Below are 15714 nucleotides of genomic sequence, written 5' to 3' on the forward strand. Positions count from 1 at the left end.
GGCAAAGCACAGGAAGGGTCAAACCCACCGAGTTCAGGACTAGAGCCTGCCTTCCCCTGGAGCTAGGGTGAGCAGATGTGCTCCGTTCTGCGTTCTGGTTTGGGCCTGTCTCCGTTGCAAACCAGTTGTTTTACATATTTCACTGTCAGCAGGTTAGTGGAGAAAACAACAGCAGGATTTGACTGAAGAAAAAGAGCTTTGAGTCAGTGGGGAAACAAAAAAGCACTTGAAGCCTGTAAGAAGGTGTAGTATCTTGGGAACTAGCAATGATACAGAACCACTTAACAGAAAGTGTGTGGATCAGCTTAAATACAGACCAAATTTCTCCCACCCTAACATTTAGTTTAAACCCCCTGCCAAGGAGAATGTAGCACAAAAAGGAAATTGAGGGGGCTCAGCCTTTATGGCAGAGGCTTGTGTAAAACAAAATCGCAGTGGGAGGGGATCCATTAGGACCGAGGTCTCCTGGCAGGGGACAGAATGCTCTGCAGTTGCTTTTTGTTTGAGACTTGCTTAAGAAATTTATTTAACGTGTTCTTAAAAGTTTAAATAGTCGTTATTAACACCCCCAGTACAAGCTGACACTTGGCCCCTGAGCAGATGCACAGCATGGGGGACTGGCTAAGAACAAGCAACCTGCAAAACGGAACATTATACTGTTGGGCTGGAGTGAGTTCAAGTCAGAGCTGGTGGTACCTCAAGTTTGCTCATAGTTCATCCCTAATGAAAGAATAAACGTAAAAAGCTTTCAATCAGTACCCTTTGATTCCTGCCAGCATTTCTAGGCACTCACACAATAAGACCTAATTTCCTAAGGGGCGGAAAAGCAGGACGCCACTCGTGTTTGCACAGCTTGTTTAAAATGTGACACCTATTTATTGGTGCATTATTTCCTATTAGTCCCAAAGGATGGGTTTAATATTTTCTTGGTGAGGAAATTTTCTGCATTGCAAACACAGATCATGGAAAAGTAATATTCCTTTGTGACAGCAATGAGGGGAAGTCATGAATAATTTAAGGTTCTATGCTTCAGCCTCACCTTCGAAAGCTTAGGCAATTTGAAAATGTGTTTGTCACTGTGATTCTGGCAACTGGAGGAGGGAGAGGAAGAGGAGGAAGAGGAGGAAGGGATGGAGGAAGTCACACCTCACTGTCTGCTCTGTCATGCTCACTGGAGGGTCACGCTGATGTCCGGGGCTGTTTCCCCAGGGGCTGCAGGAGGGTTCCTGCAGCAGAGGGGCACTTGCCTCTGTGGAGAGATGGTGGAGCTTTTGGATTTATCCAGTTTGCTTAAGATCCAAGATGTACTCATCAAGAGGGGTTGTCTCTCATTCACAATTAACAAAATTCCCTTTTTAAAGCTGCTTCTCCCACGTAGCGTGAGCCCCACCTGGAACACTTAATGTGGAAAGAGATCATGGTTCTGACCTGCCATTGAACACTGACAGTAACTAAGACAGTAACTGAGACAGTAACTAAGCCTTCTCTGCAGAGGTGCAGAAACCAGTTACTGTCTTTTTCAAAGGGGACTACGTGTCCACATGTAAATATATTGGCCTTAGTCTGTGGTCAAACTATACTCCTGGTTAATACTGTGAATCAATCAGAGCAATGCACTGATCGCTTCAAAGGCTGCTTTCAGATTTCAGGGCAGGAACCTTTGTCTCCCCTGAGTCTACAGCCTGATCAGTACTTCTACTGCTGGTAGTTAAAGTAAGGTAAAAGATAGCAGGCACTCCCCCATTTTTAGCAGGGGAAGGTTTAGCATTCTTATTTTATCACCTTACTTATTTAATGAATCTAACAAACAGCCTGACTGTTGGGAGAAAGCATTTTTGCTTTGAAGAGCATTTATCATTTTGGCCAATAAAAAACATAAGATATGTCCACAAAATATAAAGAAACTAAACCTCCATATAAAGCACGGGGGGCACCTGTGGAGCAGAAACCTGGGGTACTGGTTCCTGGTATGGCAAGTAAAGTATCTGAATTATTTGTATTGATTTTTCTAGTAGAAGCATTTGAAAATACCTACTGACCTCAGGCCAAAATGGAAACTCTTAAACAGGAATATAAATGTCTTTTTTTGATTGTATAAGTGCCATATTCTGGAAAGCCAGAACAAAGATACTCAAATAGAGCAATTATTTAGATTGCTGATTATGTATTTGACGTGATTGCGAAAGGTCACTTGTCTCTGGCTGAAGCAAATAAAGACCTGGGATGATCTCATCAGCTGTAAAGCACAGTGAGGTCAGGTCTGGTTCATCTATGGAAGGAAGACTTCAAAAGAAGAAAAACCTCTTGAGCTGAATTGAAGTGATGACTCTCATCTGAGTCATTTCTGATCAGACTCATTACTGATCAATTCTTGCAGTGTTGTGGGCACTGTGCTGTGGTGGTGGGAGCTGCTGCACAAACAAGCCACAGAGACCAGCATTTTTGGCCTCATGCACTGCAAACTGACAGGGTCTTAGTGACTCACTTGCAGCCAAAGTAATTGCAAGCTCTCAGCCTGTATTAGAGCAAAAAGTGCAAGTCAGTGTGATTTCTCACATCTCCTACCTCGTGGTACGTTGTTGTTGTGCGCTATTTAACTACTACGGTCAGGCTGTACTTGGGGGTGGGTTCCCTGAACATTTAGTCTGCAGATCTGTTAATGATGCAGGCACTGATTAAACAGGAGAGTTCGTATCTATAGATAACAGCAGTACCACAGCACAGCAATTCTAATTAGAGGGAATATATTGTGGCTGTTCTTTCCATGTGTATAAAGTGTGGAAGGGAACCTTGGGTTCCTTCAGGGCAGTCAGGCTCTCTGCATCTCACAAGGATAGAGGCAGGTTGTTGGACAAGTGGCAAATGTTGATGTGACACAGCTCTCACATGCATTGGCCAGTGGGTCACTGTGGCTGGAGAGGGGACTGTCCCCAGGGAGAATGAATGGCTGTACTGAGCAGCCACTCTGGGGTGCCCCAGGCTCCTGATGTCTTTGTGTTCTCCGCCACCTGAACCAGGCATTTTTTTCCATTCCCAAAGCCAGGTAGCCAAGTAAAAAAGCTGTTTTTATTCGCAGACTTTTCGAGACCCTCCAGTCACTCTTCTGGTCTGTGTTTGGTCTGCTCAATCTCTACGTCACCAACGTGAAAGCCAGACATGAGTTCACAGAATTTGTTGGGGCCACTATGTTTGGGACCTACAACGTCATCTCCCTCGTCGTGCTGCTGAACATGCTCATAGCCATGATGAACAACTCCTACCAGCTCATTGCTGTAAGTTATCTCATTCTCCTTCTCTTTGCTTTTATTTTTCTCCCCTGTGCCTCGTCTGTTTGGCTTACAGCAAGTGTGTATCTTCTGGGATGCTGGAGGCTGCTGCCCCCAGTTTTTGACAGCAGATAGTTGGGATTTCTCCTCACTAGCCTAAACCATGCTTGCGGAGGAGGTTTTGTTCAGTTTGTAATGCTACTTAGCTGGAAAAGGCTTATCAACTGTGATCTGCCCTTGTCTTGCAGAGTCACCTCACTGGTCCCTTTGTCATGAGCAGCTGATTTACTTGGTAGCAGAGAGGGTATATAAAGGGAAGCCTTCCCACTGCTTCCTGATGTTTGGGTTTAACTTGGGGTGCTATTTTTTTTCCCTCTCTCCTGTTACTGTTCTCTCAGTTGAGAATGTGTCAGGAGCCCAGTCCTGTAATTTGTTATTTCACAGTCTTCCCACTGAAATTAGATCATTCCCATCTGTAACACCAGCCAGTCTCCTGGCAGCTGACACACTTAGACCCATAATCTCTGAGTAACCTCAGTGCAGGATGGATCTGAGCTGCCAGTTGGCTGTAGAGCCAGTTTCAGACTTCATCTTCATCGGAATGTTCAAAACTGGTCTCTCTACTGTAATCTCATTCTGTGTTCCTAAAAGCCAATCTGTACATTGATGATTAAATTTGTCAACAGATTGAAAACTGCAGCAGCGTGGCTCTGCATTTTAAGGCTCTTCAGGTAAACTGCACAGACACAGTATGGAAGGAAGCTAAATCTTGAGTGCACAGTACTTAAGGTAAATCAGTGGGCACTTACTTTCGGGTTCTGGTGCCTAACGTGATGGGTTTAGAGCTAGTGAGATGATGAAGTGTTACATATCTGTGAACAGAAACAGGGGTTGGGAAAGTTGTCTCCTCAGCTGCTCACTCAGGAGTACAGGCAGCACAGAGACTTGCTTCTCTGCTCTTGGATTTACTTTAGAATATAGGATAAAACAGAGAAAAAAAGAGCCAGCACCAGCTCTCCTACTATTTTCATTCCCAACTTCCTGGACAAATCTCTGGGGAAGTGTATGGGTGAGCTCCTTTCCTGGATAAAGCACACAGAGGGTATTGAGTTGTCTGCTTGAACAGGTTCCACAACTGCTGTTTCAAGTGGCTTATAAATTTAGTTATCTGGTCAAACTGAGCACAGACCCAGTCAAATCAGTGGTACTTTTGGACACCTGATCTTTATCACATTAAAAAGTATGAGAAAAACTGGACCATTGACCTTCCAAACAAGCAGAAAAGCAGCTTATCACAAAGCATCAGTGCTTTATCAGTCTGTTTCAATGCTTCAAGTGCTTTCTCTTTGTTCAGTGCTACTCCTCACATTCCAGGGAGACTGGAATGAGGGGCAGGAAACAAAGATGCTCTCCTTGGCCATTTTCTCCCATTCCCCTACCTTTATTATCATCAAATAGGCTTGTCACTGACACAAAGCCCAAACCTAAGATTGGCATAAGAATAGCAGTATTTGCTAGTCACTGGGACACAAACCACTCATCATTCTTTTCCCTGAATAATCTGAGTGGTGCAGGGACACATTACAAACCACTCCACATGACTTAGAGACCCATCATAACAATTAACTGAAGTGAATGGTCCAGAGCAGGACTTGTATTAATGGTTTTGGAGCAGTTGGGAACAGTGAATTGCTAGATTAGAAAGTATGTTTGTGAGAGGCCTGAAGGTGAAGGACTGAACTCACCAGATAAACTTGGGCTTAACACCCAATTCAGTGTGCAGCATGAGTCCTTACTCAGAGGAAGGACAGTGAAAATGCTACAGGATATTCTTTGTCACTTAAGCTGTCATGTTGCAATGGCTGCTGAGAGCAGTGACATTTCTTGTGAAGGCAAGAGCAGTCACTTCCAGCCCCTTCTCATGCAGCTTGGTTTTTGAAGCTAATATTTGTGCATGCTCACGGCATTCTCTCGGGGATGAGTTTTCTTCATGTGACAAGCATCAATTAATCTCCTCCCTGAAGAAAACAACTCATTAATAAATGTTGAGCTTTACAACTGAGGGTCAGTTTTTAACCTCCTGTAATCAGCTCTACCCCTTTCTGAATCACAGTAGACTGGTTGCTAGACTGGGCATTTCTTCCTCCTGGTATTTATATTACACTGAATACACATGGAATGACAGTGTTCCAGGGAGGGAGAAGGGGAAAGGACCATGAAGCTTTTGGAGTGGGGTGGAGGTCTTCTCAAATACTTTAATAGGTAACCTTGTGCCATGTGCAGGGCTCTGCAGAGAAACAGAATGAGCTAGACACCAGGGATGAGAGCGCATCTCTGCTGTTGATTTCCCTGCAGTGGAGTGATCAGGACATCTTAATTAATTCCACTTGTTAATGAGCTGGTGGCACTGCTGCGACGCAGTCTTTCTCCCCTGCTCTTTTCCTGGGACAAATACATTAATGCATTTGTAGCAGTTACTCATCAAGTTAGCTTTTCTCCATTGTCTCGTATATATACATTAATATAGATATATAAATATAACTACACATTCTGCTGTGTATTTCTCCACTCTTCATTGTGTCTCCCCAGTGTGGGGGTTAGGGCTTGGTAGTTAATTAAGCACTGTAGGTACACACCATGAAACCACAGGGTTCCTGCGGAAGGCAGAGCAAGGCAAGCAAAGAGTGAAACCTCCACCCAGCTTCGAACGATTCCTCACGCACACAGGAGGAGAATTTCTCTGCCATAATTTTGTTGGGGTTTTTTACTAAGCTGTTTCAGACTTCAATAAAGGCATTTTTCGAGGGGTACCCCGAGGCAGTTTCAATATTGATTTCTTTTCATGCAGCCCATTTTTCTCTTTTGCCAAACTGGTTGCAGCAGGCACAATGTTTCACTGCCAAAGCAAACAAAATCCAAACGTACACCAGCATTTCCATCCACTTTGTGCCGTGTCATTACTCGAGGATCAGAATGTTCTATGCAAGCAGCACACAATGTGACTGGATGTGATGCACTGCCGGGTCCTCATCTCAATACCTTCCAGACGTGACAGAAATACCATCACCCAATTAACAGCAGAGGGATATGTCATGATGGCAAGAAGAAGGACAATGGAGCTTAGCTGAGAGTAGCCAGGTGACTCCATCATTCGTAAGTGGCCCAAAGCAGCAGAGTGGGTAATGAGGACACTTGATGTGATTGACAGGCTGTTTCTCATAGGAATGCCACTTGCTTGTTAATAGTTACACAATCCTTCTGCCAGTTTGTAATCTCTTCAAAGTGATGTGGTAGTGGGTGTTACTGGGGGACCACGGGTGCAGGCACGTTTTGCAGGGAATTAGCAATCTGCCATCTGAAAGCATGTTCCTTATGGACACATCTGTGATGCTCTGGGAAGTCATGCAGGAATTAGTCCCTGGAACTGTACCAACAGTTCTGACTGCAGCTGCAGGAGCAATGGGAAGCAAGATCGATTGAGGAACAGCAACTAAGACCCATCTGCAGGAGGAGAACTGTAGGGCTGTGAACTCCTAATCCGAGTTCCGGGTGAGTTCGAGCGATAAGTGGCGCACAACAGCACTGCAGCATAAGGCATCCCACTGACATATTAAGGAGAGATTTGAGCATCTTGGATGGAGCTTTCAGGTGCTTTAGGAAAGTACAACAATGCTTTAATAGCTCAGGGAAAGCAAAGTGGGTCTGAGAAAAATGACCCCTAACTACTGTGAGTGAAAGTGGAGGTGTTACAGCTTCACGTGTGCAATACACGGTGTATGTGTGATGTTGGAATGACTTCACTCTAGCAATATGTATTAAGTTATGAAATTCTGGATCCTCCTGTTGGTTTGCATGTCTGTTATTTCAACTAGTTCATCTCAGCTGTGACTGCAATATATATATATATATATTTTCAAGTGTATTCTCTGGGAGTGTATGATCAAGCCGAAACACAGTTGCCAATGTTAAGATTGGAGAAATTAGGGTCTTGGACACCAAAGTGGAAGTGTAGTTTTAAACGATGCCATGAGATAGATTGGATGAGCACATATTGTGGAGGGCAGGAATGAGAATGGTAAATACTTTGTGTAGCAAAACAAAAACGGTGCAGTAAACAGAAACAGTTGGTATGTGCAGCTAAAAATAAGTGACTGCTTTCAGGAGATTTTGACTGTGAGTGCAGGGATGTTGTACATGGAATTTTGCATAGTAGAGAACTTAAAAATGAAAGCACAGAGGAATATAAAGATTTTTCAGCTCCCTTTTACATTGTTTCTAAGATAACTGGATTGCCCCCAGGTAGTAGTATCAAGCTTTTCTTCTTCTACGAAGAACAAGAATTCCTCCAGTTTTCTGTACTGCCTCAGTAATTGCTACCCAGTTTAATTCACAACAGCAGCAGAAATTCCCTTCCCCAATGTGATCTATGACCCTTAGGACTGTCAAAAAAGTGTTGCACCTCCTCCGCTTGCATGACCTGCACGGTTATTACTTGGTGGCTTTGCCAAGGAAGAATTTTATGTATCCATAAACTTAGTTCAAGATACACAGCTCAACAGCTCCTGTGCCTGTGGCAGGATTATGGTGGTAGATAGTCCCCCTATAGAGGTAAGGCCAGCTCCAAAGCCTGGGCTCAAATCAAAGCTCTTACAAAGCATCAGGAAGGTGTTCATCTCACATGCCCTCAGAACCATTCATTTTAATTTTTTAGCAGAAATTGAGATGCATTTGTTTTTTAACTCTGCCATACAGCAGGAAATGAAATTATGCTCTTATTACACTCCTGTTGCCAGTATGAGCTGGGATTAATGTGTCTTGAAGTTTCTATGATGTAGCAAAACAGCTAGGCTCTGGAAAGGAGATTAAATGGTTCTTTGGTTTGCTGGCTGAGTGAAATACCACTGTTTGTCCCCCAGTTTTATGGCCCTTGGGACTTCAGCTGACCACCACACGCATCCTGCTGGTCCCTGCCCACGAGCAGAGCTAGCGCAGGTAATACGCTCAAGTCTTTGCTTCATTCTACAATGCAGCTGTAATTACCCAAATCTCAATTACTGCGCTCCCAGAACTCATCCGTGTCATCAGAAATAATTAATTGAGATCACAAGCTCTCCTGAACTTACTCGAGGCCTTTTGTGACATTTGGACGGGCACATTTCTGTTACACCTCCCCATGGAGTGTGATACGTGTCAAGAAACGCTGGACCCCTGCTCTCCAGTTCCCTCCTGAGTAGCTGCAGTGCATCTTTAGAGGAGTGGGATCGATTCCCAAGGCTGGATGCTCTCTCTGTGGCTTGTGACTGGATGCAGGGGACCCCCAGCAGCTTTTCATTTGAAAGCGAAGGGAAAAACATTGGAGCAGCAGTGTGCCAGGATGCTACCATATAGCTAGTGGCCTGTGTGTGAAATTAGCCCCAAGCCTTGCTCTAGACTGGCAGGCAGCTTAATTACTTTTTGTTAGCAAGCTCAAGTATTCATTTGAAGGTGTAGAACTGTTTGTCTTTTTGCTGGCTTTGGTCTAATTACATATAACCCATGGACTTGAATCAAGTTGTTAATATTCATCTGGTGTTTGCAGAGCCTCTAAATGGAAGCACTCGATGTGCTCTGACTTCACATGCAGCATCTTTCTTCTGCTGTTAGACTAGACAAAACTAATTCTCCATCCTAGGGCCCAATCCTGCAAACCCCTGCTCATGAGAGTATTGTCAGCAGGATCAGAAGGTTAATCCTGTCTGTTGTTTTTAATCTTTGAAAACCCAGGTATTTACCTGACCCTCTGTACCACCATGGCCAAACCACCTCAAGACTTATACAGAGGAGCAAAACCATTACCTTTAGGTAAAAAACAAGACAAGTTTGCAATCTGCAGATGACCTCTGTCTGATTTAAGATATTACAGGGAATTTGCTGGCATTTACACAGGTGGGTTCTGTTTTCTGTGGTGTAGTTAACACATCAGTGCCCCGCATGACAGGTCAATAATTCTCTGCCCATTACGTGCAAAGCAGCACAGCAAGGTTTGCTCTTGCTACATGACAGGAGTTGAAGTATGCAGATGGAACCACATAGGTTGCAGCCCCCTGCATTATCCCATCTTTTATTTAGGCCTGACAAGCTCAATTAGCATTATCTTGTGCTTCTGCATGAAGGGGACTTTAGCTAAAAAGGCAGAAGAAAAGAGGAAAAGTGAAAGATAAAGGAAAAAAACTGCTGAGGAAAAAGCAGTGAAAAACTAAAAGGGATTTGTCTGGGAAGAGCTTTCACCTGATGCGGAGCAATGGGAACAGCTATATTAAGAATCCCCTGAAACGTGACTGTTTAGATGCCAGTGCTTCACAGATTTCCTTTTCAACACACTGCGATCTAGCAAGTAAGTTGATGCTGATTTTATTACAGGTGAAACAGGAAACATACAACTCCGTGCAAGTAAACAGGAATACGTCTGATAACCTGGATGCTGTGCTGTGGCTCCTGGGCTGCATTTCTGTCCTCTGGTCTGGCTTCTGCAGCTGCTCAGCTCAGACCCTGCTTTCAGAGTCAGCTTCGTCTCCTGAATCAGTGCTATCTGCACGGCTCAGGATTCACTTGGACGCTTGAGCAATCTCATACATTTCTAATGGGTCCCTTTCTTTTGGCTCAAGGAGATATTTAAATGATTGGGCTGTGAACAAAGACTTTTCAGCAATTATTCAATTTTTGGCAGCTCAGCTCAGGCACTGCATTAAGTGACTGTACAAGCAGGATGACTTCCAGAGGTGCTGGGCTCCTGCTTCTCCCACTGGTGCTATGGCCTTTAGAGACCTAGCACAAGACATAGTCCAGCTTTGCTGAGGAAAGGCAGCTTATAACCAGGTATAAAAGAGCAAAATACTAAAGCATCTGGTACCTGAACACACGTACACAGTTTCATGGCTTGACTAAGGAAGTTTGGGAGTGGTCGTTTCATTATTTAGCTACTTGAGGGAGGGACAGAAGGGCTGTGTATGTATGTGCACAAAAAGGTTGTAAAGCATAAGGAGAGACAGGGAGGCAGAGCTTTGATTCAGGGAAATTCCAGCAACACATGAAACAGCTCCCAAGGGTCAGAGCAATAAGGAATTTACTGTATTGCTACCCTCCTGGTCAGCTCCATGGGACCAGATGCTCTGTAGCACGGGAGTCAGCAGCAAAGACCATCGAATGCAGTTTGTGATTATTCATAATGAGAGATCAGATCTGAAAGTTACAAATGGCCCTAAATAACGCATTAAATAAACTGTTAGACTTTTAAATACCTTTGTTGCCGTTGACATCACATTTCCCAGCTGATATCACATTCTTATGTCACAGAGTGGATCCTGGGATCTGGAATTCGCATGTGGATCCGAACTGGGGTGTTTCTTCTTGGGACTAATTTCTCTTGGAAACTAAAAAAAAAAGGATAAATAAATAAAGAGGGGCACAGAGAAGTACCTGATTCTCCCCTGTATCTGCCTCCCACCAGTCCAGCAATGGATTTCAAGGCACTTCTTCCTTCCTGGACAAATCCCAGGCTGCAGAAAAAAAGATGACATTCTGGAAATAGCACAGGTAGAAATGAGAGGAAGATGTTTTCCTTTTTGCCATGGAACTACCTCAGCACTCCAGGTCAGACACACCTTCTCAGCCCATGTGCGAGTTACTTGATTTTGACCTGGCTGGAGGTAGTTAACATTACCAGCACAGATGCACCTTATCTCTCTGACCTTCAGCATGAAAAGAGGCTCTTCTCACACAGTGATAAAGGAGAGGGAATGGATGGCAGGAAGAACAAAGCCTCAGAGATATCTTCTTCATTGTTTCTGCCTGCTGAGGCTTTTTTAGGGAGCTGCTTGTCTTCATGACTTTCCTACTGCTCTGATTTATTTGACTATTAAAATAAAACCTGAACTTTGCTGGAGGATGACTGAAATAAAAGAAAGTGTCAGTTCACATAATTTAACTGCACTAAAACCAGCACAATCCCCCGTTCTGTGTTTTCTCAAATAAAATATTCCCTGGCCTTCTCATTAGCTATCTTTGTTTCTATCCAATATGCTGGTGGGAGTTGAAAGGTAATTGACATATATATATAACCTAAATGCATTGTGGAATGTAGTGCAGTCAAGCTATAATAAAACTGTTAATTATGAGTATATTCTGCACATGGAGGATATAAATAGAGATGCTAAAGCATGCATTTTCCAAGTACAAACAAACTGATTCCCCAGAGCCAGCTCACAGTATGGAGATCATCCTGGGAAGCAATGGGCAGAGCAGCAGCTCATCAGGGAGGTCTGGCTGTGGTGTCACCCCAGAGTGAATGCCTGTGCTCTTTGCTCAACCTTCTGTATTCACAAGCCATTAGTGGTTTTCTTTTCCACCTCAACCAGGGACCTGCCCCATTCCCGAGTTTCCAAGCCTCCTTGGCAATGCTCCAAAGTTGGAGTCCTTTATCCATCTCCGTACACAATGCTGTTGCTGTGCTATATGTCTTGTTGACACTGGCCATTCCCTTGATCTGTTTGAAGCACTGGACCTTGGACACTGCAAAATTAAGGAAGCCTTTCCTAACTTCCCCTGTTACAATGTGTTCTTTTGTGGGCTCTGCCATGACTGGGATCTTCATCCAGCTTTAAGGCTCAATCCCATTGATGGCTTATCTGAAGTGTCTGCTGTGTAAAAGTTCCGATTTTGGTGGTTTTCTCCTTGTGCTCTGTTTGATTCCCTCACCTACAGGCCCTGCTGCCGTCTGCCATTACCAGATAAGGAGAATTCTCTGAAGTCACGTCTTTACCTGTATCCTGGCTTAAGAATTCACTTTTCTTGTATCCCAGCACTGGTGTTTATTTATGAGTATTTCTTCAGGACCTGCCCATTTCACAAACATCCTTTTCTGTGCTGGAGCAGAAAGGGTCTCAAGGAGCAGCTCTCCCTGCCCGTGCCCATTTGCCCACACCGAGTGCCCATGTGTGGGCTTTGCTCTGCAGCTCTCCGGGCACCTTTCCCCTCACATCTGGGTGCTCCTTAACCTTGTATGTGCTGGTTTGAATCTGCTGTGGGCTGGTTCTCCCCAGGCTTTGCCACATGCTCCTCTTCAAAGCTGTGCGTGGCTGTCCTGGGGCCACCGCAGCTCCCATGGTGAGGATTCCATTTGCTTTACCCAGTCATTCTGTGCTGGGCACTACTTTCATCTCTTCTCTGGCTGCCTCATTCCCTCACTGTTCTAATTGCTTCTTCTAATGCTGGATTGTCCTCCCCTAGTAATTTTTCTTGTATTCTTTTTGAGATTGATCCTATTAAGTTCTTATACTTCAGTCTGTCATCCCCGGCTGTGAAAGCAAAGTCAGTTGTTGTCAGCTGCAGCTGAATTACCTGGGCATTAATTGCCTTTGTAGGGACCTGATTTTTCTCACAGACTTTTTCTTTCTTTCTATGACATATTCCTCTTTGAAAACTCTTGAACATCATTTACCTCAAGCTGTCTGCTTGGGTTTTTGCTGCTCAAATCTCTGAGCTCGTCATTAAGGCTCCAAGCTCTGCTGATGTTACTACCAGTTTGCCCAACGCATCTTACGAAGTCAGCAGCTTTGAAACTGCACAAGAGTTGTCTGTGTTGGGTTCTGTAAAGCACAACTTTCCCCTGACCCTCTTCCTGCAATGCTTTCTATTCCAGACACACCAGGGTGTATTTTTTGTGCTAGCCTGCCCAAAAGCTGTTGTATTTGCTGTGCTGTTTCCTGCTCTGGGTTTAGCAAAAAGCTGTAAAAGGCATGTGAAATAGAAATATACTAAAGAGAGATTAATGACTTCTACACAGGCTGCAAATGAGGTATGTTGATGAGCACCTTTTAAAGGTAAACTCTGTCTCCTTCTTCCTTCCTAGAGGAAAATACTACAATTTACACACTTCCTAATCTCATGGGGCTGCTGCTGACACCTCCTGGGATAGCAGCAGGGAGCAATCCTGCTACGCCTGGTGTAGAAATGCTTCTGCCAGCCTTCCCGGCACAACTGGAAAGCTTCCTATGCCTCCTTCCAAGGCACTCAGCCACAGCCAGACAGCCTGGTCCCGAGGGCATCATCACAGCCATCTATATCTGCATCTGACAGGCAGCAGCCTGATTTCCAGCTTAGCCCACTGACTGTTGTATCATAAAACACAAGGAAAGCACACACAGCCCTTTTTGTGCCAGCTAGAAAGACACTGGGTATCTTTAGTCTTTCCTCATGGGCAGGGGGAGGATTTGCATCCCAGGAACACACTTCTCAGTGCACCTCTGTGTCGTATAGAGGAGCTTGAGAAACTGGTTATCTTGTGATTGGTTTACAGTGGGTACGTTTGAAGATCTCGGGGTGCTTGGCTGCTGAGCATTACCATCACCTCAGCACTGTGTTTTAGCTGAGTGTTTGTACCATGGCTCTGCACCAGCCTAATCCAGAGCCAACCACAGTGTGCAACAGCAGAGCTCGGGGAGCTGCCACAGCCCGTTTCACAACATGAACTCAGAACTACCCCAGGTGCTAATTCCAGAGTCATGAGATCCGGCTCCTCTGCCCTGCTTTGCCACAGGCTTCCCATGGGACAGCGCTGTGCTTCAGCTCCTGTGTGCTAGAAGGAACAGCTTTTTCCTCCATCAGCTTTCCAGACACATGGGAGCTGAAATAGCGAACACACAAAGAGGTTTGTGAACCTCTTGTGAAGCCACCTCATGCAGAAACAGTCTGGCTCTGTGCTGGCTGGGTCAGTACCAGCTGAGAAACTGGCTGTTACTTGGCAAAGTATGATCTAAACCATATGGCCCAGCAAGGAGATGGTGATGGAAATCTTTCTAGCAAACATTTGACAAAATGTAAACAACAGATTTTCTACCCAGAGATGAAGATGGAGATTAATGCTGGAATTATCCTGGATCATTAGTGTAGCAGGTAATTACTTAAAATGTGGCACATCTGTGAATACATCACTTGGAGTGAATTAGAAAACCCTCACAACTGCTACAGTAAGATGGCTTCAGCAGTCCCACGGGGGAAATCTTGATGGGAGATTAATTCTCACTTCAAATGGCAGAGACTTGCAAGAGGATTATGTGGCCAGTATGACACATCCACACTGCGATAGTAAGTCATACATTTCTTTTGTTCTCCCAGAGAAGCTGAGTGCTGGCTTCTGAGTTCATGTGTTCTTTGAGCTTGAGGGCTTGGCCCTCTTAAGAAGGGGAGCGTTTTATAGCTGCAGTGATGAGCAGTGCTTAAAAGGAAATGGTGATGAGAACAAGGGCAACAGAAGCTGGATAGTGAAATCCAGACTTGGATTTAAATCCTAGCAACAAGGTCCCACTCGCAGCATTAGTGGCTGTGTTTCTTTAGCTTATTATAAACGTTACCAGAGAGCTGTCATCTAAGAACGTTGTACGAGACAGCAGAGGAACCCATCCTCGCTGCTCAGCTGGAAGCTCCTCACCACAGCAGAGCGCTGCAGGGCACAGCTCACACTGCTGAGCTTGGGGGTGCTGCCTGCGCAGGGGCAGGGCACCCGCACCCCCTCCTGCCCTCTCTTAGGAACCCACTTCTACTGAAGTCTCCCAGGGTTATGTCCATGCTGGATGTCCCCGGGAGCAGGCTCCAGCACCCACGTCCTGTGACCCATCTCTAAATCAGCAGCCAGTGCAGCACCACAGCAGGTAGCATCTTCCACAGGACGTCCAGGCTGGCAGTGTTCAAGGCCAGGTTGGACACAGGGGCTTGGAGCAACCTGCTCTAGTGGAAGGTGTCCCTGCCCATGGCAGGGGCTTGGGACTGGAGGAGCTTTAAGGTCCCTTCCAACACAAACCATTCTAGGATTCTATGAGATGCTCCAAGCACCTGGAGCACATCTGGTGGTCCCCTGGGACACATTCACAGCCACTGCAATGACGGAGATACCGGCTGTAACTCAGGAGTGCTTCAGCTTTGAATTGGGTATGGAATGATTGCTGAAGTACTCCTTGTACTCACCACAGGGAGGAGAGTTAGGAAAACTGTAGTTTTGTGTGTAGATTTCACTGCTTACAGCACTAAAGAGAGCTCTAACCAAGGAAATGGTTTCCTGGTGCACACAAAGACATTCTCAGTAAAATTGAAATGTCTCTGCTGTGTTTCCAACACAAAACTGCTGCCAGGAGCTCTCATCTGATTCGCTCAGGTCCCCAGAACATCAAGGTGAGTAATTGAGACAGGCTGAGTTTGTAAACCCTGGGGACCTCACAGCAGCAGCAATCAGAAAAGATACTTCAAGCTTTGTATAGAGAGTCTGTTTTTTAGGAGACGTTATGTTGCACTTACTGACCGAGACTGCATAGAAAGAAGTAAATACAGGTGGGGCTGAAGCCAGCACCCACCAACCTCACCTACAGACACTGACATCAACAGAGGCTTGTTCAGACCAGCCACAGAAATTCCTTAATTA

At 45.0% G+C, this 15714-nt stretch overlaps 1 protein-coding gene across 1 annotated transcript in view; it reads left to right on the plus strand.

Annotated features, from left to right (window-relative positions):
- Positions 1–15714, plus strand: part of LOC104411320 (short transient receptor potential channel 5) — a 61106-nt gene that overhangs the window by 39633 nt on the left and 5759 nt on the right. The window contains exon 6 of the mRNA XM_010021717.1: positions 3077–3272. Within this exon, the coding sequence (XP_010020019.1) occupies positions 3077–3272 (196 nt within the window). The remainder of the gene's footprint in view (positions 1–3076; positions 3273–15714) is intronic.

This window comes from Nestor notabilis, unplaced genomic scaffold (genome assembly GCF_000696875.1).
Source record: "Nestor notabilis isolate BGI_N333 unplaced genomic scaffold, ASM69687v1 scaffold24110, whole genome shotgun sequence".
Taxonomy (NCBI): Eukaryota; Metazoa; Chordata; class Aves; order Psittaciformes; family Psittacidae; genus Nestor; species Nestor notabilis.